The following is a 23725-nucleotide window of genomic DNA, read 5'->3' as shown; positions in this document are numbered from 1 at the left end:
CTCAGCGCCTCCCCAGCCGCAGCGCAGCGCGCACGCGCGGGGCGGGGCCTATCCGCGACTGGCAGGTCACGTGACCGGAAAGGGCACGCTTCCTTATTGCCATCTTGAGTGAGGGCAGGTGCCTGGCCCAGCCTCCTCCGAGAAGTCCTCAGGTGGTTGGCTCTCCGTTGCTAGAAGAGCTTCTCCTGCTCCCAGCTCGGATTCACACCAGAGCCAGCAACACCATCCTGTGACAGGACTGTACCGCAGACTCCCCGAGGCAATCATTTATTCAACTTCATTTATTCGTTTCTCCCATCTACAAACATTTGAGGACCTCGTACATTCTACTCACTGTTCCAGCCCTGGCCAAGCAGCAGCGGGCAAAGAGGACGGAATTCCCAGTCCTGCGAAGCTTATATTCCAGTGAGGCAGATGTACAATACCATAAGTAAAATACTTCCTGGCAAAGGATAAATAGAGTAAGTTATGAGAACATGAGGTACGCTTGCTCCATGGGAAAGCCTTCAATGAATCGTAGCTCCTGTTACTCTTGACGTTACCATTACTTCATGATTTCTACTTGGGATCTGAGAAGTAGGATAATAGCTAATCTATAATGATCAACTGGATACTGTGAGCAAAACACAGCCAAGGGAGATTCGTGGGGAAGACATGTGCTCCTAACTAACGAATATTTATTATCTTACCTTTGGTTTGGGATTTGAATTCAGGGTTGTAACCTTGTAGGAAGGGGCTCCACCATTTGAGCCACATGCACAGACCTGTATGCATGACATAGAAACACAACAGTGACCTCTGTTCAGCAAACATTGGATGCTTCCTGCAGGCCAGCTACTGTTTTGGTTTTAGATAAGTCAAATAGATGGTGGCCACTGCCACTGTTGAATTTCAGACTGATGATATAGGAGATGTGTTGAATAAACATGGGATATTGGAGAGATATGATTAAGTTTCACGAGACTTTTGAGAGATTGAAATGTCTCAGAAGAGTTTTCAGCAGTACTAATGCAGAGTTCATCTCTCCAGTGTGGTAAGTGTATAGTGTAGAAGTAAATATGTATGGGCCGGGAGTTTGGCCTAGTGGTAAGAGTGCTTGCGGAGCATGCACTAAGACCCGGGTTCGATTCCTTGGTACCACATATATAGAAAAAGCTAGAAGTGGTGTTGTGGCTCCAGTGGCAGAGAAAAGCCCAAGGACAATGCTCAGACCCTGAGTTCAAGCCCCATGAACAGCAAAAAAAAAAAAAAAAAAAAAAAAGAGAAAGAAGTAAACATGTTATTTCCACACTTTCCACAGTTAGAGCCTCTGGGTGTCATCCAGATGCCCCTGCACCCTGTTTTAGTTCAACAACTCACAAATATCCTGGGTTTCAATGCACACGTGTGGAAAATGGATTAGAACAGATTCTTCAACAGCTGCTACAGTCATCTGAAAAGCTTAAATGAGCATAATGCAGAAAAGGCAAGAGGAATGTTTTCAGGATGCATGGCATAATTTTACTCAGTTATGTGGTCTAGTTATAGACAGCTGGACAGAGCAAGACTTGATTTTCCATTAAATCAAGGATGAATTTAAATGTTGCAAACTGGTCAAAGCTCCGATTAGTCCTTTCAGTTATAACCCCAAATCCAATTTTGGCTAGCTTAAAAAGGGTACTCGTGTTTGCTGTGTGTTGGTGGCTCACACCTGTAATCCTAGCTACTGGGGAGCTATGGAGGATCACAGTTTGAGGCCAGCCTAGTCAGGAAAGGCTGTGAGATTCTTATTGCCCATTAACCATCAAAAAGCCAGAAGTGGAGTTGTGATTCAGACACACACACACACACACGCACACACTAGTACACATGTAGAATAAAGCACCACTGTAGGTAACTAAATCATAACTAACTTTGGAATATACAACAGTGCTTCTCTGAAAATGTCAGGAGCTGTTATGAGGATAGCAAGAGAGGCTGTTCGACACTCTATAAAGCAGCCATACCCTAGGAAAATCTGTGAGACACTTATCTACACTAAACTACCAACCAACCAACAACAACAACAACAAAAAACCCCACAAAAGCAGTAAGTGGAACTGTAGCTCGAGCGCTAGAGCTCTAACCTTGAGCAAAAGAAGCCCAGGGACAGCGCCCAGGCCCTGAGTTCAAGTCCCAGTACCAGCACCAAAAAGAATATAAATTAAAAAAAATAATAAAAATGGTCCAAGGCTGAGAAATAAAAAGAACTTATTATTCTGCTATAGGAAGCCACTTCTCTAGGGTTTAAAGATCCATCCTTGAAAATTATTTGGTGTTGCCCACTTCCAAAATGGCTCCTGACCAATCCTGTGGAAGGAGCTCCACGGGTTCAAAAAGCCTGCAAGGATGCCAGTAGCCAGAATAATGGTTTGATCGAGGCCGCTGTGGTCAATCTCCGCCCCCCCCCCGCCCCTGCCTCCCCCCCCACTGCAGAGTCAATGGGAGAGGCCCAGTTGTGGAGCGAACCATTTCGGGTGTCTAGAGCAGGGGGCGGTCTGTCCTCGTGACGGGTGGGACGGAGCGTTCCGGGTGGAGACCTTGAGCCGACGCGGAGCACGGAAGCCCGGGCTCGTGTTTTCGCTAGGCTTCGTGGAGTCGGCTCGGAGCGGGGTGCGCTCGGGAGGCTCTGGGACCCGTGGCAAGTCCGTACCCCCCCCCCGGCTCTGTGCGCAGTGGTTCGCTCCCCGTACTTCCCAGTTTGGGGCAGTTCGGGCCGCAGAAGTCGGTTCCGGAGCTGTCAGCGAGGGCGCGAGCGCGTCGGGGCGCGGGGTGGGCGCGGCCGACCCGGTCCCCGACCCGGTCCCCGACCCGGCCCGCGCGCGACCCCACCGCGCCTTTCGCGCGCCCCGCCACCCGCTTGCCAGGCGGCGGGCGGAGTATCGCGCCCCTCCTCCGTCCGCTTGCCGGAGTTCTCTAGCTCGGCAGCCGCCGGACGGACGGACGGACGGACGGGCGGGCAGACAGACGCCGGAGACCTCACCTTCTGGGCTGGCCGGCCATCCGGGCCGCGGCCTCCTCGCCATGTCCTCGACCCGCGACGCCCGCGTTCAGTTTCCCCTGCACCTCCTGGTCTGGAACAACGACTACCGGCAGCTAGAGAAGGAGCTGCGGGACCAGGTGAGGTGGGGGCGGAGGGGAGACGGGTCGTTCCCAGCCTGGGGGGGGCCGGGGCGCTCGCACACCCCTTGGACTGGGCGATCGTGGGACAGTCATTCTGAGAGGTCGTGTATGGAGGTGCTTGCTGTCTGCCAGGCCCTGTGCCCTCGTCCCTTCAACCTTGCCAAGAGCGCCAGGGGGCCGGGGGCTGGGTAGACTGGTGGGTGGGTAGGTCTGGGAGCGGGGTGAGGGTTCTTCCAGGCTCTCAGAGGTTCGTTGCTGCCGCGCAGTTCATTCATCCTAAGTCAGCATTTTATCTCAGGTCGGTAGCTGCAGAATGCAGTCCTAACCGCCTCAAGGACTTACACACACCCCTTACTCTACCCAGCCTTTCCAGAAAGAGCTTGGGTTTGGTTTTTTGTGTTGCTTTTTTTTTTTTTTTCCTGATTTTTTTTTTTTTGGTTATTGTTGTTGTTGCTAGTTTTTTTTTGTTTGTTTGTTTGTTTTGTTGTAAACCAGGCTCTAACTTGCCCTGTGACCTTGGGCATGGCATTTTGTATTCTGGGGCCCATATGAAAAGGATTTGAGAATGAGGGAGTTGGTGGTGATGTATGCAAACTCAGTTCCGGACTATATTATTGATGAGTGTGTGTGGGGGGGGGTGAGCAGGGTAGGATTAGGAATAAGCAGATGATAAGCCTTCAGGAAGGCTGATAAACGGGAAAGTTTGAGAATCACTGAGGCTCGGGCTCCTTTAAAATCCCTTCCTGCTCTAATATGTTTTGAGTCTTTATCTTTTATTTATTGCCATCTTTCTAAAACAGTAGTTTTTAGTTGGAGGTGATTTTCACACACACACACACACACACACACACACACACACACACACACACACAGAAACACATAGCCTCCACTGGACGTTTGGTAATCTATAGAGACATTTTTGGTGGTACCTGAAGAGTAGCTGTTATACTGATACCTTAGTTGAGTCAAGCCTAGGGTTGCTGCTAATCTGTCCACAATGCACAAGGCAAGCACCTGCAGCAGAGAATGATCTTGTTCCCAATGTCATAGTATCTTGGAGAAACCTTGTTTTAAAGGCCAGCAATTCCAGTAGGTATTGGTACCCTCTGGTTACAAACTAACAACTTCAGGAAATAGGATATGGATCTGTAAATGCTCCTGAGATCAAGCATAATTCTTATCTTTAGCTTCATTCATTTTATCCAGTGTGTTAAAGACCTGCTTTTGAATGGCTTCAAATTGACTCTGTAATAAAATTATGAAGAACTTTTGGAGAAAAGAGAGCCTTGGTTCTCTTTAGGTTGGTAAAAATGTGCAAGGTCAGCGTTACCCTGTTTGACTCATTATAGCTAAGTGTGTGCTTGCAGCCTGTCATGTTTATTTAAAGTCACTTAAGCATCTGCTGGATGTCAAAAAGTTACCTTTTTATTTTAAAAAAAATCAGCCTATGATCCAGGCGGCTCAGTAGGCTGAGGCAAGAAGTCCTCCCTCAGAGGCTAAATTGGACAATTTAGCAAGAGACCCTGTCTCCGAGAAAGAAAAAACTAGCAAAGCAAGGTTTCTTGAGAGTCATTGTTATTAATTAGGTGACACAGTGACTATTTAAGAGTTAAGGAGATATGACACATGGCGGTAGACAAAATGATTCATCATTAGGCATCCCAGTTTACCTGGTGATATAATTTACATTCTAGTAATAGGCATGGCCCAGAGGCAGTCTCCAACATTTTACTCATGTCTACGTCTCACCATTTTTTTTTTTTTTGCCAGTCCTGGGCCTTAAACTTAGGGCCTGAGCACTGTCCTTGGGCTTTCTCAAGGCCAGAGCTCTACCACTTGAGCCACAGCACCACTTCCAGCTTTTTTCCTATGTATATGGTACCAAGGAATTGAACGTAGGTCTTTGTGCATGCTAGGCAAGTGCTCTACCACTAGGCCAAACTCCCGTCCATGTCACACTATTTCTATCCTGGTACATGCCTATAATCTCAGCTTCAATTGAGGCTGACACTGGAGACTCACAAGTGTGAGGCCTGGCAACTTAAAAGGAGTGTTAGATGTAGCTTAGCAGTATAACACTTGCCTGGCAATCCAAAGGGGAAGGAAACAACAATGAAAAACCCCAAACAGTTCTGGTTTTTAGGGGACAGAATTTTATATCTGTACCTTTCATTATTGTAGCTGCCCTGCTTATGCAATGTTGGAAGTATAAAGAAGAAAAAAAACCACATAATTAAAGTCCTATTTAATTAAAAAAAAAGTTTCACCATCATTAAATCACATTTCTTCTTTTACCCCTGGTGTTGGTACTAGAGCTTGAACTTAGGGCCTGGGGCTTCTTTCTTTCACTTAAACAAAATCATAGCCTTTCAGTCCTGATTTCTGAAAAACAACAGGCTTTTTAGTCATTGGAGGTGAAGTTAAAAGCTGAATGTTCACTAAAACAAGAACAAGGTCTTGGTTTATAATTTAAAGTGTGACATAGTAATCTTTCTTCCTGCAAAATATGATAAAAGTAACCATTGAAAGTTCTCTGTACTTTTTTTCTTTTTCTTTATGTACCTGTCCTGGGGCTTGAACTCCCGTCCTTGCCACTGTCCCTGAGGTTTCTTTGCTCACTGCTGGTACTCAACACTTAAGCCACATCTTAACTTCTGGCTCTTGGTGGTTAATTGGAGATAAGAGTCTCATAGGGGCCGGGAGTTTGGCCTAGTGGTTAAAGTGCTCACCTAGCATGCACGAAGACCCGGGTTCGATTCCTTGGTACTACATATATAGAAAAAATCCAGAAGTGGTGCTGAGGCTCAAGTGGTAGAGCGCTAGCCTTGAAAAAGTCCAAGGACAGTGCTCAGGCCCTGAGCTCAAGCCCAGGACTGGCAAAAACAAACAAACAAAAAAAGAGTCTCATAGACTTACTTTACTACCTGGGCTGGTTTTAAACTGGGATCTTCAGATCTCAGCCTCTTGAATAGCTAGAATTACAGAGATAAGCCATTACCTCCTGGCTCTCTATGTCTGACACCTTGCAAACATCAAGGACATTTGGATTAAGATTTGGGAATTTATATCTTTTTGTTGTTCTTGGTTGTGGGGCTTCAACTCTGGTCCTGGGTGCTGTCCTTGAGCTCTTCAGCTCAGGGCTACTGTTCTACCACTTGAGCCACAGGGCCCCTTCCAGTTTTCTGGTGGGATTTTTGGATTTGGGGGTGGGGGAAAGCTGGCTTTGAACTATCCTCAGATCTCAGCCTCCTGAGTAGCTAGGATTACAGGCGTGAACCACTGATGCGCCAGTGCCCGATGTGTCCGGTGTCCTGCAGGAATTCATGTCTTGAAGTTGACTTTATGGGGGTAAACTTTATGTTCTTAATGCCCTTACCTACCAGAGATTGAGAAAGAATATTCATATTTGCTACTTTATTTGTTTTGGTTTGGTTTTGCCTCTAGTTCTGGGGATAGAATTCAGGACACCCAGCTGGGCACGGTGGCTCATAACCGTAATCCTAGCTACTCAGGAGGCTGAGATCTGAGGATTTCGGCCTGGGCACTAAAGTCTTTGAGACTCTTATCTCCAATTAACCACCAGAAAAAAATCAGAAGTGGTGCTGTGGCTCATGGGATAGGGTGGTAACCTTGAGCTGAAGAGCTCAGGGACAACGCTCAGGCCCAGAGTTTGAGTCCCATCACACACACACAAAAGAATTCAGGACACTTTCTACTGCTAGATCTCCCAGTCCTTTTGCTTTTACTTTGTTTTGTTTTTTCAACTAGCGTATTTGACTGGGCATGGGCTAGCATCAAAATGTGATCCTCCTACCTCCATCCTCTGAGTAGCTGGGTTTATATGTGTATGCCACCATGCCTGGCTAGGCAGTTTGATGTTGTTATCAGTTATTATTATGGGTCATCTCATAGTCTAGCAATTACTTCTAGGGAGGAGACATTGTCATGCACATCTTGACTGGAGAAGGTTGACTGTCCTAATCCTTAACCCAGCTTCAATCTTCAATCTTAGCTGTCAAAGGGGCTCACAAAGGGCGGTTGCACCGGGCCTTCATGACTGGTTGAATGCTCTGCTGTCACTACCTAGAAATTCTTAACTATTTTTAAATAGGCCTTGCATTTTTGTTCTGCACTATGCCCTACTAATTATGTACCCCATTTAGGGTCAAGAAACATTAAGCCACATTAAAGTATGTGTCAGGAAGTATTTGGTTGCCTGTTTATCTAGATCCTCTGTTGCTCAACAGCCCCCTTCCGCTGTAGCCTGGAGCACTAATGCTGATTAAGTTGTAGGTCTGGGTTTGGTACTTAACCCTGTGGAATTGTTTATCACCTGAAAAGATGGGGAAAGTGGCACTGGAAGTTAACTTGGAGTGCTGTGCAATGGTGTTGGTAGTAATGGTGTGTGTGTGTGTGTGTGTGTGTGTGTGTATGTGTAGAATTATGGACTTCTTTTGCATACCAGCCTTCCTGTGGCTAGGCTCCTATGAGTCCCATTTTAGAGTTGGGAAGAGAGGCTCAATTACATACTTAAGTATCTGAGTCAGAATTTAAACCTAGGAAGTTGGATTCTTTCCAAATCCCAAATTATTATTATTTTTTGGGGGGGTCCAGGGGCAGGACCTTTACCATAGGTCTACATCTGACTTTTGGGTGATTAGTTAAGAGTCTCATAAATTTTAATGCCACCAACATTGGATTGATTCTTGATACATAGCCTAAGCTGTTGACTTGAGCTCCTTCTACCCGAGCCTCCTTAATGTTAGAATTATAGACGTGTACCATCATGCCAGATCACAGTTTTCTTATGATACATCATCAGGATAATACTGGGCTCATACAGCAAGCTGGAAAATTTCCGTTTCCCTTTTTCATTTAGATGGAATTTGAATACTTAGTTTATATGATAGAGATGTTGGAAGATCATGAGTCGGATAATTATTTCTTCCCTGCTTTGTCTATAGCTCCTATGTTCCTAACTCTTCTTTTTTTTAGGAAAATAGTTATTTAATGCAAGTTAAAGAATCATGTAGCCAAATTGGGAAATAAAATACTCAAGCCTTGGCTTTTGGAGATCTCAATTTCTTCAGTGTGATGGATAAACCATTCCCTTGGGAAAAGGTGCTGTGTCCCATGTGTCAAGAGACATGATGCTATAGTACTCTTCCCTTTTCCAGATACTACTCTGGAGATCTCAGTCATCTGTGGCCAACCATAGTCAGAAAATATGAAATATAAACTTCCAGGAGTAAACAGTGCTTCGTTTAATTACATACTGTTCTGAGTAGCATGTTGGAATTCTCCTATCATCCTGTTCCATTTTGCCTGAGATGTGATTTATCCCTTTGTGGGGCAAAGCCAAACTTCATCTGCTATCCACTTGTTAGTCACCGAATAGCCACTTTCAGTATCAGATTCACCATTGTCATGATAGCTGAGTATTGGTGTTAAAGTGGCCCTGACTTTTCTCCACAAGGGCCCCAAAGCACACGAGACTAATGATCCTGGCAGATCAAAATATGCCAGAGATTCTGAACACTGCTTCCTTCAAGTGCCAAGGGGACATTGCTCATTGATTCCACACATGTATGCATAGGAAAAATGCCACATGCACATAGAGGCCAGTACTAGGCTTTGTTAGGAATCCACTGGGACTTTTGGAATGTAGGCCCCCCCAGAGAGAGGGGGTCTACTGGATTTCAGCACCTGGGAGAGCACTCAGACCTGGGACTGGATCATCCAGAAGGCGCTTTCAACCCCTTTTCCTATTTCTCCAGTTCTTCTCTTCACCACACATTAGTTGTCAAATAATTTCAGTAAAATCGGGATGTTTCTCTCCAGTCCCACTTTATTTCTCTAAATGGTATGTGTCTCTGGAGACTTCAGTGAGTGCCCTGTAGCATATAGCCTTTTCTTTTTATTCTTTTTCTTTTTCTTTTTTTGGCCAGTCCTGGGGCTTGAACTCAGATTCTGGGCTCTAGTCCTTGGACACTTTTTGCTCAAAGCTAGTACTCTGCTGCTTGAGCCACAGTGCCACTTGTGGCTTTTTCTGTATATGTGGTACTGAAGAATCGAACCTGGAGCTTCATGTATGCTATACTAGGTGAGCACTCTACCATTAGGCTAGGCTCCCAGCCTAGCCTTTTTTTGTAAGACGTGGAACTTGAACTCTGGGCCCGGGCATTGCCCCTGAGCTCTTCAGCTCAAGGCTACCACCCTTCGCCTTGAGCCATAGCCCCACTTCCTGTTTTCTGGTGGTTAATTGGAGAGAAGAGTCTCACAGCTTTAGTGCCCAGGTTGGCTTTAAACCACAATCCTCAGATGTGAGCCTTCTGAGTAGCTAGCATTATAAGTGTGAGCCACCATGCCCGACTCCATGTGGCTTTTTCACACAAGATAAAGCACATTCCCTGAGAAGTACTGTGACACTTAAAAATGGTTAAGGAATGCCAAAAGGCACACAGCAGTTCTTTATGTCCTTGGAAGAACTTTCAGAGCCTTCCTGCAAACAGTGCTGTCATTGAGACTCACGGGAGAACCTGCAGCTAGCCTTTGTAGCTCTAACATGACATTGGAAGAAGAGCCAGATAACAGAGTAGGGATGAAGAGATAAGGGCCAGATGTGTATGTCTAGCACAGGGAAGATGTCTAGGATGGATGGAAGTGACGAGTGTCATCTGCAGATGTGCCTGGCAGACCACATAGCACACACACAGTCTGAGGGACCCATAGATGCCCCCTGAACATCATGTACTGCTTCAGGGTACTTGGAACTCAGTACCCTCCCATGAGAGAGGATTTCTATGTAAATCTATCTACAGGATGTAATTTTATTCTAACACTGATTATCTTCTATGCTTTGAATTTTGAGTATGTCCTGTACTTCAGTGTTCTATGTTGTGCTGATGAGAGATTTAGGTTGTGGTGGATGATGTGAGGCTAAGAGTTATGTTTAGCTATTAGGCTTTTATACAAGGAGGAACTCATTGCTTAAAAACAGTTTTAAAGGGACTCAGTAATTATCATCTTTATTTATAGTCCCCAAACTCTAATTTCAAATGTGCCTAAGGTTTTTTAACCATATATTGCTGTAATTAGTGTATAAATACCATTTTCTCCCCTACATACTAAATATAGCTCTCAAACATATCGATATGGTCTTATGTAGTATATTGAGGTTGTGTTAAGTGCCAGAGTTTTATTTCACAGAATGTGGAGGCTCTGGATCCTCGGGGCCGAACGTTGCTGCACCTTGCAGTTTCTCTGGGACATTTGGAATCTGCTCGGGTCTTGCTCCGACATAAAGCAGATGTGACCAAAGAAAATGGCCAGGGATGGACAGGTAAGTATACTTCCAAAAATAATTTCAGTCATTTCACTTCCTCTTTCTGAAAAAGATGTTCTAAAAAAGTTTCCATTGTGATTTTCCACCAAGTCAGTTGAACTTTTTCTTCTTTTATGGACAGTCCTAGGTCTTGAACTCGGAGCCTGGGCACTGTCCTTGAGCTTTCTCAAGGTTAGCACTCTACAATCTACTGTTTAAACCTCAGCTCCACTTCCAGCTTTCTCTCTCTTTCCTTCTTTCTTTCTTTCTTTCTTTTTTCTTCCTTCCTTCCTTCCTTCCTTCTCTCTCTCTCTCTCTCTCTCTCTCTCTCTCTCTCTCTCTCTCTCTTTCTCTCTCTCTCTCTCTCTCTCTTTCTTTCTTTCTTTCTTTCGGGCTTGGGGGCAGTCCCTGAGCTCTTCAGCTCAAGGCTACCACCCTACTCCTTGAGCCACAGCCCCGCCTCCCCTTTTCTAAAGATTAATTGGAGATAAGAGTCTCAAGGTCTAGTCTTTAGTGCCTGGGCTGGCTTTGAACCTTGATCCTCAGATCTCAGCCTCCATGAGCTACCGGTGCCGGTGATACTTCCAGCTTTTTATGTTTATGTGGTGCTGAGGAATCAAACCCAGGGCTTCATGCATGCTAGTCAAGCACTCTACCACTAAGCCATATTCTCAGCCCTCAGTTGAACCTTTCTAGGGACAACTCAGGGGCAAGGAGATAAGAACAGGGCTTAAGGGATGATGCCTCTTCTAGAAACAACTCACACTGAGAGGCCAATTGTTCCCTACAAATATGGTCAGATTTCCACTGAGATCTGACCCACCTATCTACATGCAATCTCTGTGTGAGCACACAGTGAGAGTCCAGTGTCTCCCTCAGGGCTTCAGGGCTTCAAAACTAGTAGTCAGAAGGGAACTGGGACCTGGGATTCAGAGTTGGGATCTGGAGGCTGTGGATGCTTGTTTGCTTTTCTGCAGCTGTGAGCTAGCTATCAGAAGTCAAGGTCATAACCTGATAAAGCTCCGGCTTGAGCCTTTGTCCCCCACCCCCCTTTTTTTTCCAGCCCTGAGGCTTGAACTCAGGGCTTGTGCACTGTCCTTGGACTTTCTCAAGGCTAGAGACCTACGACTTGAGTCAAAGCACCACTTCTGGCTTTTTCTATGTATGTAGTACTGAGGAATCAAACCAGGGTATTTGTGCATGCTAGGCAAGCACTCTACCACTAAGCCAAACTCCCAGCCACCTTTGTCCCTCTTTGATGCAAATATTGGTCTTTGATCTGTAGAGATAGCTTTTTTGACTGGCTTTGGAATTGATCTGCTTGAATGAGAAGACTTTTAACAGCACCCTTTTATTTTCAGTCTTACATGAGGCTGTGAGCACTGGCGATCCTGAGATGGTGTATACAGTTCTTCAACATCGAGACTACCACAACACATCCATGGCCCTTGAAGGAGTTCCTGAGCTGCTACATAAAATTCTTGAGGTAGCCATAAACTGGGCTTGAAATCTGGGCATAAACCTGCTGCTATAATAGCTGGAGACACAGTTTGACATCCTTATTTGCCTTGCTTGGAAGTTTCATGAATAGAGAATATGGTATTTTCTTCTTTTTCTTCTTCTTTTTTTTTTTTTTGGCTAGACCTGAGTTTGATCTTAAGGGCCTGAGCACTGTTTCTGAGCTTCTTTTGCTCAAGGCTAGTACTCTACCACTAAGCCCTGAATATGGTATTTTGATGGCCATTTTGCACCAGTCCTGCCTGCTCCCCTTGTTGAAATGTGGGGCTTCTCACAAAGTTTCAAGGTCGCTAGGCTTCCATTTTAAGTGCTCCCTAAAATGATCACTTAACTGGACATAAAACACAGATTGTCCAGGCACCTATTTTCTTAAAAGCAGCACCTAGTGCAGAGATTACCTTAAGAAAATGGTGGTGAGCACAGTTAGGGTACAGGCATTTTCAGGACCTGCTGGGACTCCAGGGTCTAGTGTAACTTCTCCTTGCCCTTTCCCCACATCACTTCTAGCCATTAATGTTTTGTGACTTTTAGCCCATTTCCTCTATTCATCTTAAGGTGTAAAACACAGGAGCTCTGTGACTCCCAGAGACCTTTCATGGATGTTTTGGAATGATGGCTGCCTGCTTGGGATAAACTTTGTTACTTCAAAGAACCATCTTATCAGTCAACCATGTGTAATATTCCCAGGGTAGCAGGAGAGGTGAAAGCAGCAAGGACTCAGTTTTCAGTGTTGTATATTCTCATCTTTTTTTGGCCAGACCTGGGCTTGAGCTCAGGGCCTGAGCACTGTCCTTGGCTTTCTCAAGGCTAGAGCTCTACCACTTGAGCCTCAGCACCACTTCTGGCTTTTTTCTATATATGTGGTATGGAGGAATCAAACCCAGATCTTTGTGCATACTAGGCAAGCCCTCTGCCACTAGGCCAAACTCCCGGCCCTGTTTATTCTCATCTTAAGTATAAAAGTGAGTTCCCCAAATATCTCCTAAGATATCTACTAGTTAAATCAGCTTTACAACTGGAGTTAAAGTACATCTCTTTAGAAAAAAATCAATAGCCCCTATCAAGAAGAGTAACAACTTCATTATGAGATGATCATTGTGTGTTAATTGAGCATTCTTTAAATTTTTGTAAGCTATAATTAAGATATTCCTTTACCAGGTGGTAGAATGAAGTTTCCCATAAAATATGAAGTAGTTCATGCACTATTTTCAAAACATGTATGTTTAGAAGTGTGCAAAAGTCACATGGGTTTATTGTTTTCCTACCTAGCTTACTGTAGGAGGAACTAAAAACATCCATTTAATGGGCAGCAAGTGACTTATTTAAACATGGGATCATGCATCACTTAAAAAATGCAATGTGAAAGATTTTTTTTTTTGCCAGTTCTGGGGATTGAACTCAGGCCCTGGGCACTGTCCCTGAGCTTTTGCTTAAGGCTCCACTCTATCACTTGAGCCACAGCACCACCTCCAGCTTTTTCTGTTTATGTGGTACTGAGGACCTGAATCTAGGGCTTCATGCATGCTAGGCAAGCACTCTACCACCAAGCCATAGTCCCAGCTCATGAAAGATTTTCTTTTTTTACCTGTATAAGAGTGGGGTACATTGATTTGTACTTTGCAGCTTTGGGTAGCCATTAAAGACTTGTATGTTTACTGGCACCAGAGGCTATTGTTGGCATGTTGTTTCTAGGAAGAATCTCCTTATGAAGTATGCTAACTTTTCTAATCAGATACTTCCATCAGCTGGTTTAACTTCCTGTACATTCCTAGCTCTTGTACTTTGTTAAAACAACCCCCTTTCCGGGAATGGCCGAGGTGGCTCACACCTATAATCCTAGCTACTCAGGAGGCTGAGATCTGAGGATCGTGGTGGTTCAAAGCCAGTCCGGGAACTAAAGTCCATAAGATTCTTATCTCCCAAAACAGAAATGGTACTATGGCTCAAGGGGCAGGGCGGTAGCATTGAGCTGAAGAGCTCAGGGACAATGCCCAGGCCTAGAGTTCAAGCCCCACAAATGACTTAAAAAAAAAAAACAAAAAAACAAACTTGTTCTTGGGGAACAAGAAAATACCTGGAAGCTGGGTGGTGGCTCTCACTTGTAGTCCCTTACCACTTAGGAGGCTGAGACTTGGTTTTCTTTCTTTGTTCTTTATTTTTTTTTTTCTAAAACCACATTACCCTTGCTATGCTTGTATTTAGCTAATGGTGTGAAAGATCATGTGTTTAAAATCTTTGTCTCTCCTTCAGGCGCCAGATTTCTATGTGCAAATGAAGTGGGAATTCACCAGCTGGGGTGAGTGGCAGTAGACTTGAATTTATTTCTGGTTCTCAATTTACTTAGCCTATCTGTAAGCTTATTTTTCCTTTGTTAAAGTTATATATGCTTTAACAAAATAAATCTAAATCTAGGAAATGCATAAAGGAAAAAAAATAAGGAAAACCAGTTTGTGTCCTTCCCAGCTGGTTTCTCTTTGTTTTCCTTCTGGTCTCTCTCCCAAAGCTTTGGACTTTTGCCCCCACACATATACAAATGGTGTACAGAAAGTTATGACTCCACTTTTATTACTTGTTACTGATATGAAAGATGATGATCATTATGGTACTGGAAAGTGAACTCAGGACTTCATTTTTTTTTTTCTTTTTTTAAGAGGTGGGATTTCTCTTATTTCGCAGGCTGGCTTGAACTCCTCAACCTAACCAATTATCCTGTTTCCAACTTCTGGGTAGCTCACTAGGTGTATGCCACCATGTCTAGCCATCTTACTAGTTTTTAAACTGTTAATTTTGGGGCCAGGAGTTTGGCCTAGTGGTAGAGTGCTTGCCTAGCATGCATGAAGACCCGGGTTTGATTCCTCGATACCACATACATAGAAAAAAATAGCCAGAAGGGGTGCTGTGGCTCAAGTGGTAGAGCTCTAGCCTTGAGAAAGTCCAAGGACAGTGCTCAGGCTCTGAGCTCAAGCCCAGGACTGGCAAAAAAAAAAAAAAAAAGTTACTTTCTAAGCCAGGCACTGGTGGCTCACACCCATAATCCTAGCTACTCAGGAGGCTGAGATCTGAAAATCACAGCTCAAAGCCATCCTGAATACTTAAGTCCGAGAGACTCTTATCTCCAAGTAACCACCAGAAAACCAGAAGTGGTACTTGTGGCTCAAAGGGATAGAGTGTTAGCCTTGAGCTAAAGAGCTCAGTGACAGCACCCAGACCCAGAGTTCAAGCCCCATGACCTACCAAAAACACAAAACAAAAAAATCCAATAAAATGTCACTTTCCTTTTTTTTTTTTTTTTTTGTTAAGAGCTTACAGTAGCTGTACAGGGAGAAATTCATGTTGTATTCCACTCTTATCCCTCTGTGACTCTCTCTTTCCCAATCCATCCTTCTTAAACTATTTCAGCAGGTTTTATTCTGTTTTCATGGTTGCAAACAATCTGCTTTGACCGTATGTTACTTTAAATTGTGAAAATGTTAGTAAGTAGATTTATATGGTTTGGCTTGATTCTGTCAGACTTCCTATTCTGGGGAGAAGGTGAAGTAAATGTTAGAATAGCTCATTTTACATAATGGATATATTACACTGGGTACTGGGCAAAGCAAATGATATGTGTATGTGTGAATATGTGTAAGCATGTACGTGCTGGGCATGAACTCAGAAGCTTGGCTTTTTCATTCAGTGTTGGTATTCTACCACTTAAGCCATACCTCTTCCTCTGGCTTTTTGCTGGGTAAATTGGAGATAAGAATCTTTTGATTTTTTTTTTATCTGACTGGACTAACTTCAAAACTCAATCCTCACATCTCAGCCTTCTGGGTAGCTAGGATTACAGGTGTGAGCCACTAGTGCCCGACTATGATAACATATTTTAAAATATGCTCCACATCTATTTGTTGCTTAGTTAATAATGACACTTAATTCCCAAGATTTCTGTATTTTCATTTCTAGACTTCTCTCTCAGGCAAGAAGACATATTTGTATTGAAGCAATTAAGCACAACTAGAAGTTTCTAAGACAGAACCTTCGCTTGGTTTGAGAAACTTAGAGGAGTTCTAATTTAGCTGATCATTGTAACTTCAGGTGTTGTTGAGAAGTGGCACATTTTTGAGGCCTGCTTTGTGAATGGTCATGTGATCACGTGGGAGACGGCAGCCATATGGCAGAGGTAGCACATGTGAATGACAAGGGCCATATGGACATACTCTGCCGAGCCCTGGTGAGGGTCACTAAGTAGGGTTCATCTCAGGACTGAGAAAACTCTTGGGAAATTTGCTTAGAGTTTCTCTGACAAATGGAACAGAAGGTCCTTTCTATCCTTAATTAATTTTTATTTATTTATTTTGATTCAAGAGATTAAATTCAGAGTTTAGTGCTAAGCAGATGTTGTACCACTGAGCTATAGATCTAGCCCCCTCCATTTTGGTTTATTTAATTAATTTTTTTTTTTTTTTTTGCCAGTCCTGGGCTTGAGCTCAGGGCCTGAGCACTGTCCTTGGACTTTCTCAAGGCTAGAACTCTACCACTTGAGCCTCAGCACCACTTCCAGCTTTTTCCATATATGTGGTACCAAGGAATCGAACCTGGGTCTTCGTGCATGTAGGCAAACACTTTAACCACTAGGCCAAATTCCTGGCCTATTTAATTAATTTTTTTTTCTCCTGTGTAGATGTCTGCCTCCTGAGCAAAGGCTCCAAGCCATCTCCCCCCTTGCCCTCCCATTTTTCAGACTGGGTCCAAGCTACCCTCGAATTTATAGTCCTCCTGCCTTAGTGTCTAAAGTGTTGAGATTATAGCATGAACATTGGTTTTCGTATTTTTTTTGTTTTTGTTTTATTGTGGGGGTCCTAGGGCTTGAACTCAGGGCCTGGACACTCCCCCTGATTTTTGTGTTCAAGGCAAGTGCTACCACTTTGAGCTACTTCTTCATTTCCAGCTTTTTGGTAGTTAATTGAACATACAGGTCCCGTGGACGTTCCTATCCAGGCTGGATTTGAATCCTGATCCACAGAGCTTAGCCTCCTGAATAGCTAGGATTACAGTCACAGTTCCTGGCAGTCCATGTTTTCTTAAGGTTAACTTCTTACATAATTAAGTTGGGAGCCAAGGAGTCTTATTTCTCTTTGGCGATTAGAATCTCATACTCCCCTTCTTTTGTTAAAATCAGCTTCCTGAGTGCTTGGTTTACGTATTCTGCTTGGCCCTTAGAGTTTTCTCAGTAGTACATTTCTCTTCTTCAGTGCCCTTGGTTTCCAGAATATGTCCCAACGATGTCTGTCGTATCTGGAAAAGTGGTGCCAAACTGCGTGTTGATATCACATTGCTGGGATTTGAAAACATGAGCTGGATAAGAGGGAGACGTAGTTTTATATTTAAAGGAGAAGGTAAGTGATTTCATTATAGTAATCACTGCTGAAGCTAAATTACAGAATCGTTTAGAATTATTTATTACTATTAATGTTAGTATATTACCATTTACAATTAACATATACTATATATTCATATGTTATTTTATATTAATATTTGTATACCTCTTACTTGCTAGGCAGATACTTTACTGCTGAGCTACACTTCCAGCCCTTTAGTAAGAGTGATTTTGAACCACTAGCACCTGTTCACAGTCATGTATATGCTTTATTTTCTGATACTGTTGCTATTCTTTTTGTTGTTGTTTTTGTTTTTGCCAGTCCTGGGGCTTGAACTCAGGCCCTGAGCACTGTCCTTGTGCTTTCTCAAGGGTAGCACTCTACCACTTGAGCCACAGCACCACTTCCGGCTTTTTTTTCTATATATATGGTACCAAAGAATCGGGTCTTTGTGCATGCTAGGCAAACATTCTAGCACTAGGCCAAACTCCGGTCCCCTGTCAGAGTTCTTGTCTGGCTAGTTGTCTTGCCCATGTCAGTTACCACCCAACACTTCCCTTTGTGACACACGAGACAGCTTGCTTTCCTGGGCATTTGAGTACAATCCTTCTGTGTTGTATCTTTGTCTTCTTCCATAATTAAGCACGATCCTCTCCATGGAGGATTAAAAATGACATTGCTCACCTACTGTAGTTGGAAAATACCTTACGTTAATTCTGCGATTATGTATTTTATAAGGGTCATAGATATAATGTATAGCTAAATAAACAATGCAAAGTATTTTTTTTTTGACAGTCTTGGGCTTGAGCTCAGGGCCTGAGCACTGTCCTTGGCTTTCTCAAGGCTAGGGCTCTACCACTTGAGCCTCAGCACTACTTCCGGCTTTTTTTCTATGTATGTGGTACCGAGGAATTGAACCCAGGGTCTTTGTGCATGCTAGGCAAGCACTCTACCACTAAGCCAAATTTCTGGCTCTTTTTTTTTTTTAATCTATGTCTTTGGGGCAGAATGTTTCAGGGCCTTCTATGTGTAAGTTTTTAGAAAGCTGGTCACATAATTCCAGTGCAAAGAGGTAATCAAGAATCAGTATTCTCGAGGCTTCATCAGACAGCACTGTGTTTTAGCACGTGAGACTTAAATATTTACACACCTTCCTAGTGCTGAGCATCCTTATACTCTTGTCTCCTGGAACAGATAACTGGGCAGAGTTGATGGAAGTCAATCACGATGATAAAGTGGTCACCACTGAACACTTTGATCTTTCCCAAGAAATGGAGCGCCTCACTCTGGACTTGATGAAGCCAAAAAGCAGAGAAGTTGAGAGGCGGCTCACAAGCCCAGTTATCAATACCAGCCTCGATACTAAAAACATCGCTTTTGAAAGGTACAGACTTGAACTCTAGATTTTAATGCCTATTCCATGTACTTCCATCTTTAGAGACATCTGTATGTTCATCAGAAAGTATGGATTAATTGGGCTTTTTTCCTAATATTACCTAATACACACTAGCAAGTTTCAAGAGTTGATCTATATTCTAACCAAATAGGACCATAGCTGTTTTGCCTATCCTTTTTGTAGCACGTGGTTAAGTCTTCTATGGACCTTTTCAAGAGAATTTTACTAGGGTCTTATTTTGTTTTGGTATTTTGAATCTATAATATCCCTAGTCCTAAACCATAGAGCTTTGAATTTCTGGAAGCTAAAATGAACCTAGTGTTCAATTCAACTGTACTAATAGCCAAGTTTACTTACTGTAACAGCAACATGTGGCTCTTTTCCCCATGTATGAAGCTTAATAGTTTAGAACAAGAATCTGGAAGGACTTCAGTTTTGTTACACACTCTATGAGGAGAATTTTCCAGAGAAATGTGTGTCTGGGTTGATCCAGATGCTAACACCATTCCTGGTTATCTGCCTGTGCAGAGGAGGTGGGAAGGCCTTTAAGCGTATGGGGAGCAGAGGCCATCTTCTGTCTGTTGTGGGTCACAGATATCAGGAAGTCCATATGAGCCCTTAGTGTTTGCCTAGGACGTCATATCCAGCTCTTTGGAAATCAGAGTAGCATAACCTGAGCTAAAGGGGCCCTTACCCTGGCTTTAGGCACCCTTTCCTCTTTGTGAATATGCTAACTGTCCTCTTTGTGAAGTTTTCCTTTCTTCTTTGATTCTGGCATACAATTGCTTCATAAAACTGAGAGATTTCTTGTTAGTCACACCTGAAAACTTGAGTACTTCTTTTTTTTTTTTTTTTTTGCCAGTCCTGGGCTTGAGCTCAGGGCCTGAGCACTATCCTTGGATTTTTCTCAAGGCTAGAGCTCTACCACTTGAGCCTCAGCGCCACGTCCGGCTTTTTCTAAGTATGTGGCACCAAGGAATCGAACCCGGGTCTTTGTGCATGCTAGGCAAGCACTCTACCACTAGGCCAAACTCCTGGCCCTTGAGTACTTCTTTTCTTCCAATTTAGGTCAGACTGTAGGATTGGGGTATATGTTGGAGCAGAAGGAAAAGCCAGGGCAGCACAAGCCTGTGTGATGTCCCCGGGCTTTGCTCTGGTGGGCCATAAGCACCCCCTGAGATAGAGCTGTCTTCCTGCCAGCTTTGAGGACAGCAGAGTTGAGGGACTGACTGTGGCTTTACCTGGAAACTCTACAGATTTCCCATGCAGGCAGGGAGCGTATCTTCAATGTTGGGCTCTGTTTATAACCCCAGAAGTGGAGAACGACTGCCCTCATTACCTCAGCCCATCAGTAGAGATGAGAACGGAAAGGCCATCAGCAGGACCACTGAATAATGAGGTTTGGGGCCAGGGCCCTGATTGCTCCAGTTTTCCATTTCCTTAGCTATCAAGGTGGGAAAAAGTTTCAAGATGAAGTCTAGGAAGTCTGTGACTCTAAGATGTCACGAGAAAAGATTTTTCCCTATGTAGTTCATCAGCACAGTTGCTAGAGTCATTGCTTGGTTATTAAGTGTGCCTTATAAAGGGAGCAGTAAGTGGTTTTATTCTACCAGTGCAGATAGGAAATGAACGGTGAGGAAGAAGGCATGTTGTGGATTTATATGGTCACAGAATTTTCAAATGGTTCAAGCTGCCTCTCCATTTGCAGCTGACAGTTGGCTGCTGAGCAAGAATTTCTGGGACAGCTGAGCTGCTTTATGGAGCTCATAATTAGACATGTGATCAGTGAGTGAGCTTGTCATACATCAAGCAAGGATTTGAACCATTCTTGTGAGGTTTGCAGAGGCACAAGTGTTTATTTGGCCAAATGTGATTCTTTCCCATTTTATGTGGAAGGTGTGGCTGTCTCCCACTTGGCAATAGTCACTTTTGTCCATTTCTTTCTTGGAATCTGTCATTCAGTTTTTCATGCTCACAAATTACTAACTTCCCCTGATAGATATTTGGTTTGCAGTATGTACTATTGGGGCATACTTTGGATTTTACTTTTTCTGAAAGATTATGCCAGGCAGCTTATATAAAACATTCCCTGTCATTTACGGCTTTTCTCTAAATTGGGCTTGGTGTCTGATCTCAGGGGAGACAGGCACAGGTGAAAAGGATATAAGAGTGAAGCCAGGTTGTCTGTCACTTAGATACCTACATGCTGAGTTGGCCCAAGACCAAGGCCACTAGCATCATAGTTTTAAAATGGTTGACACTGAGTTCACTAACTACACTGCAGTGTTCAAAGTCAGTTAGAAGCCAGGATTGAAATAGAGCCAGTGTAGACAGCCAAAGAGCTCATTGGGCCCCTTGGGGAATGGTGCAGTTTCATCTCTCAGCCAACCAGTGAATGTGAATAATGACGTGGAGAAAGCATCATCACCTCTCAGTTCCTCCAAGGACCACCATGCCAGGAAACCATTTCCCAGCTTAAACACAAAGCAATTTACGCAAAACTCAGAAACTGAGGATTGAATTTGTAAACTGATAACCACTTAGAGATGATCACGAGATTATAGTTTCTTTGTCATTTGTGATCTCTAACCCCCTGCTTTCTTTTGTTTATTTTGTTTCTGAAGTATAAGTTCAGAGTGGCGAGAGCTAGCATTTGGTGTAATCCTGTTCGGTTTTTGGCTGATCCTGCATGGGTCATGTTGCACTAATTGTAGGCCACTTAGAGGAAATGGAAAGCCCCGCTCCCTTCTCCCTAGAATTGTGTAAAACACACCAAAACCTCATTATGCCCCATCCATACCCATGTCATTACCAACTCCCATTGGAAGGAAAGGAAAGTGGAAATGCAAAAAATGAATAACTGCATTTGTTTTAATGACTTGGTTAACTTGCTCATATTTCCTAAACTGAGGTCCCCTTCACTCAATGGAGAGAGAAGCAGGCAGGCTTTTTCCCTACACATGACCACCAAGTAAAGCTAGCATGTGATATTGTAGACAAAGGGCAGGGTTGGGCAGGGGTCCCTTCTGTGTGGTAGTGTTTCAATCTGCCTAAGAAACAGCCAGGTGCCAGTGGTGCATGCCCATAATCCTAGCTACTCAGGAGGCTGAGATCTGAGGATCACCAGATTCTTTACCTGTAATAAACTACCAAAAAAAAAAAAAAAAAAGCTGGAAATGGAGCTGTGGCTGAAGTGATAGAACACAAGCCTTGAGCAAAACAGCTCAAGGACAATGTCCAGATTCTTGAGTTCAAGCCCCTGGGATAGCAAATAAAAAAAGAAAAAGAAACAGAAGGCAGATCTGAGTGGTAGTCCATGCCTGAAACTCAACGCATATAAATCTCAGCACTCAGAAGGTTGAGGTAGGGGAACTGAGAGTTTGGGGCCAGCCTGGGCTATGTAGTGAGATGGTATCAAAAAAGGAAAAAAAAAAAAAGAAGGAAAGAAAGAAAACGAATCAGAATTGAAGCCTATTGGCTGTTGTTGGTTCCTGAATATGTTTTCTTTTCAGGAGTATGTAGAATCACTAGGTTTCTGAATAGCAATGCTTGCAACTGCTGCTGCTGTGCAAATCAAAAGCTGGGCTGAAAAACTGCTTGTTGGTGCCCTTCTTTCCCTTATTGCTGTAGACCTACTGAAGTGGTGATTCCAAAACACCCAGCTTTAACAGCCTCTCCTCGAGCAGTGAGGAGCGTCTACCCCACCCCCTCCATCTTCCAGTCCTCTGAGCACTCTGTTTCATTGTTCTAAGGTTCCTCAGTGAAGACAGAGGAGACTCGGCTGCTTCTCAGTGTCCATAGTTAAGATGACCCAGAAAAATACTGGCCCACATACTTCTTCTCCTTGACCTTGGACGCTGGTCATCTTCATTCCCTTCATTAGGACTGCTGTCCCATAAATGTCACCACCTTTATCCTCTAACATGGACAGTTGTTGTAAAGAAGCCAAGAATGGAGGCTTTCTTTGTGTGGAGTGAGGCAAATTGATTAATAACTGGGGGAGGTGGGTGGGGGAGGGTGAAACCATCTGTCATCAGTAGCATCCTTTTGTGGCCATCAGGACAGTGATTTTCAAGTGTCCTTCGCTAACTTAAGCTGGGGGAGAAAACGGTAAAGGCTTCAGGGATGAATCTGAATGGCATATTGTACATGTAGAAATTTGTGGTGTTCACTTTTTATCAGAACTAAATCCGGATTCTGGGGCTGGAGGACAGATAAAGCAGAAGTTGTTAATGGTTACGAAGCAAAGGTAAAAGGAAACTCTTAAAATAAGATTTAATATAGCTATTTAGCTTCTATGCAAATGGGGAGTCTGTTCAGATGTTTTTTTTTTTTCTCATGCATCTGTGCCAGAAGGTCCTTGGGGAAATAAGTTCTGTCTAATGCCTCTCTCTCTGTCTCTCTGTCTCTCCCACATTTTATTTTATCTTATTTGATATTCAGAAAATGGGATAGCATATCCTAAGGAGGTCTTTAGAGATAGAAGGGAAGAGATCAGAACTGCCATGTTTGTTCATCTTTTAAAAATACTACACATTTCTATATCATTTTTTTTTATCTATTTCTCTAGCTGACTCTAAGTCTCTTACCTTTTTTTTTTTAAGAATTAGCCTAATTGTAACCAGTAGGTTCATGCTGCATTTACATGACATCAGTAAATTGAAAACGTTGAAGTAGTGGAAGCCACACTCTGTCAAGTCATCTGGCATTTGATTTTGTCCGTTGGCAGGCTGCCAGCTGGCCTTTTCTTGGTCTCGCAGTGCGTCAGGGACTGATGGCTTATGGATGGAGCCAGGTGCCGCAGGATCCTCTGGTGGCCTCTGAGTGAGCAGAGAATTCTTACGTCATGCTCAGTGAGATGCATTTAGAAACAGTCCTGAGTGTATTTTCTGCAGCTTTCAGCTCTGGGAATCCACAGACAGTTAATTCTCTGTTAACTGTGACTCTTGATTCCTCAGATACCCGGGAGCATTTTCTCTGGAGGAT

General features: G+C 43.7%; 1 protein-coding gene across 1 annotated transcript in view; it reads left to right on the top strand.

Annotated features, from left to right (window-relative positions):
- The first annotated feature begins 2814 nt into the window (after positions 1-2814).
- Ankrd13a (ankyrin repeat domain 13A) overlaps positions 2815-23725 on the top strand; it is a 33591-nt gene continuing 12680 nt past the window's right edge. The window contains exons 1-7 of the mRNA XM_090320288.1: positions 2815-3138; positions 10351-10483; positions 11827-11951; positions 14234-14279; positions 17218-17361; positions 18538-18727; positions 22922-22988. Coding sequence (XP_090176414.1) covers positions 3043-3138; positions 10351-10483; positions 11827-11951; positions 14234-14279; positions 17218-17361; positions 18538-18727; positions 22922-22988 — 801 coding nt within the window. The 5' untranslated portion in view covers positions 2815-3042. The remainder of the gene's footprint in view (positions 3139-10350; positions 10484-11826; positions 11952-14233; positions 14280-17217; positions 17362-18537; positions 18728-22921; positions 22989-23725) is intronic.

This window comes from Megascapheus bottae, chromosome 28 (genome assembly GCF_031878675.1).
Source record: "Megascapheus bottae isolate mThoBot1 chromosome 28, mThoBot2.hap1, whole genome shotgun sequence".
In the NCBI taxonomy this organism is placed as follows: domain Eukaryota; kingdom Metazoa; phylum Chordata; class Mammalia; order Rodentia; family Geomyidae; genus Megascapheus; species Megascapheus bottae.
This window is presented reverse-complemented; position numbering and strand designations above follow the sequence as displayed.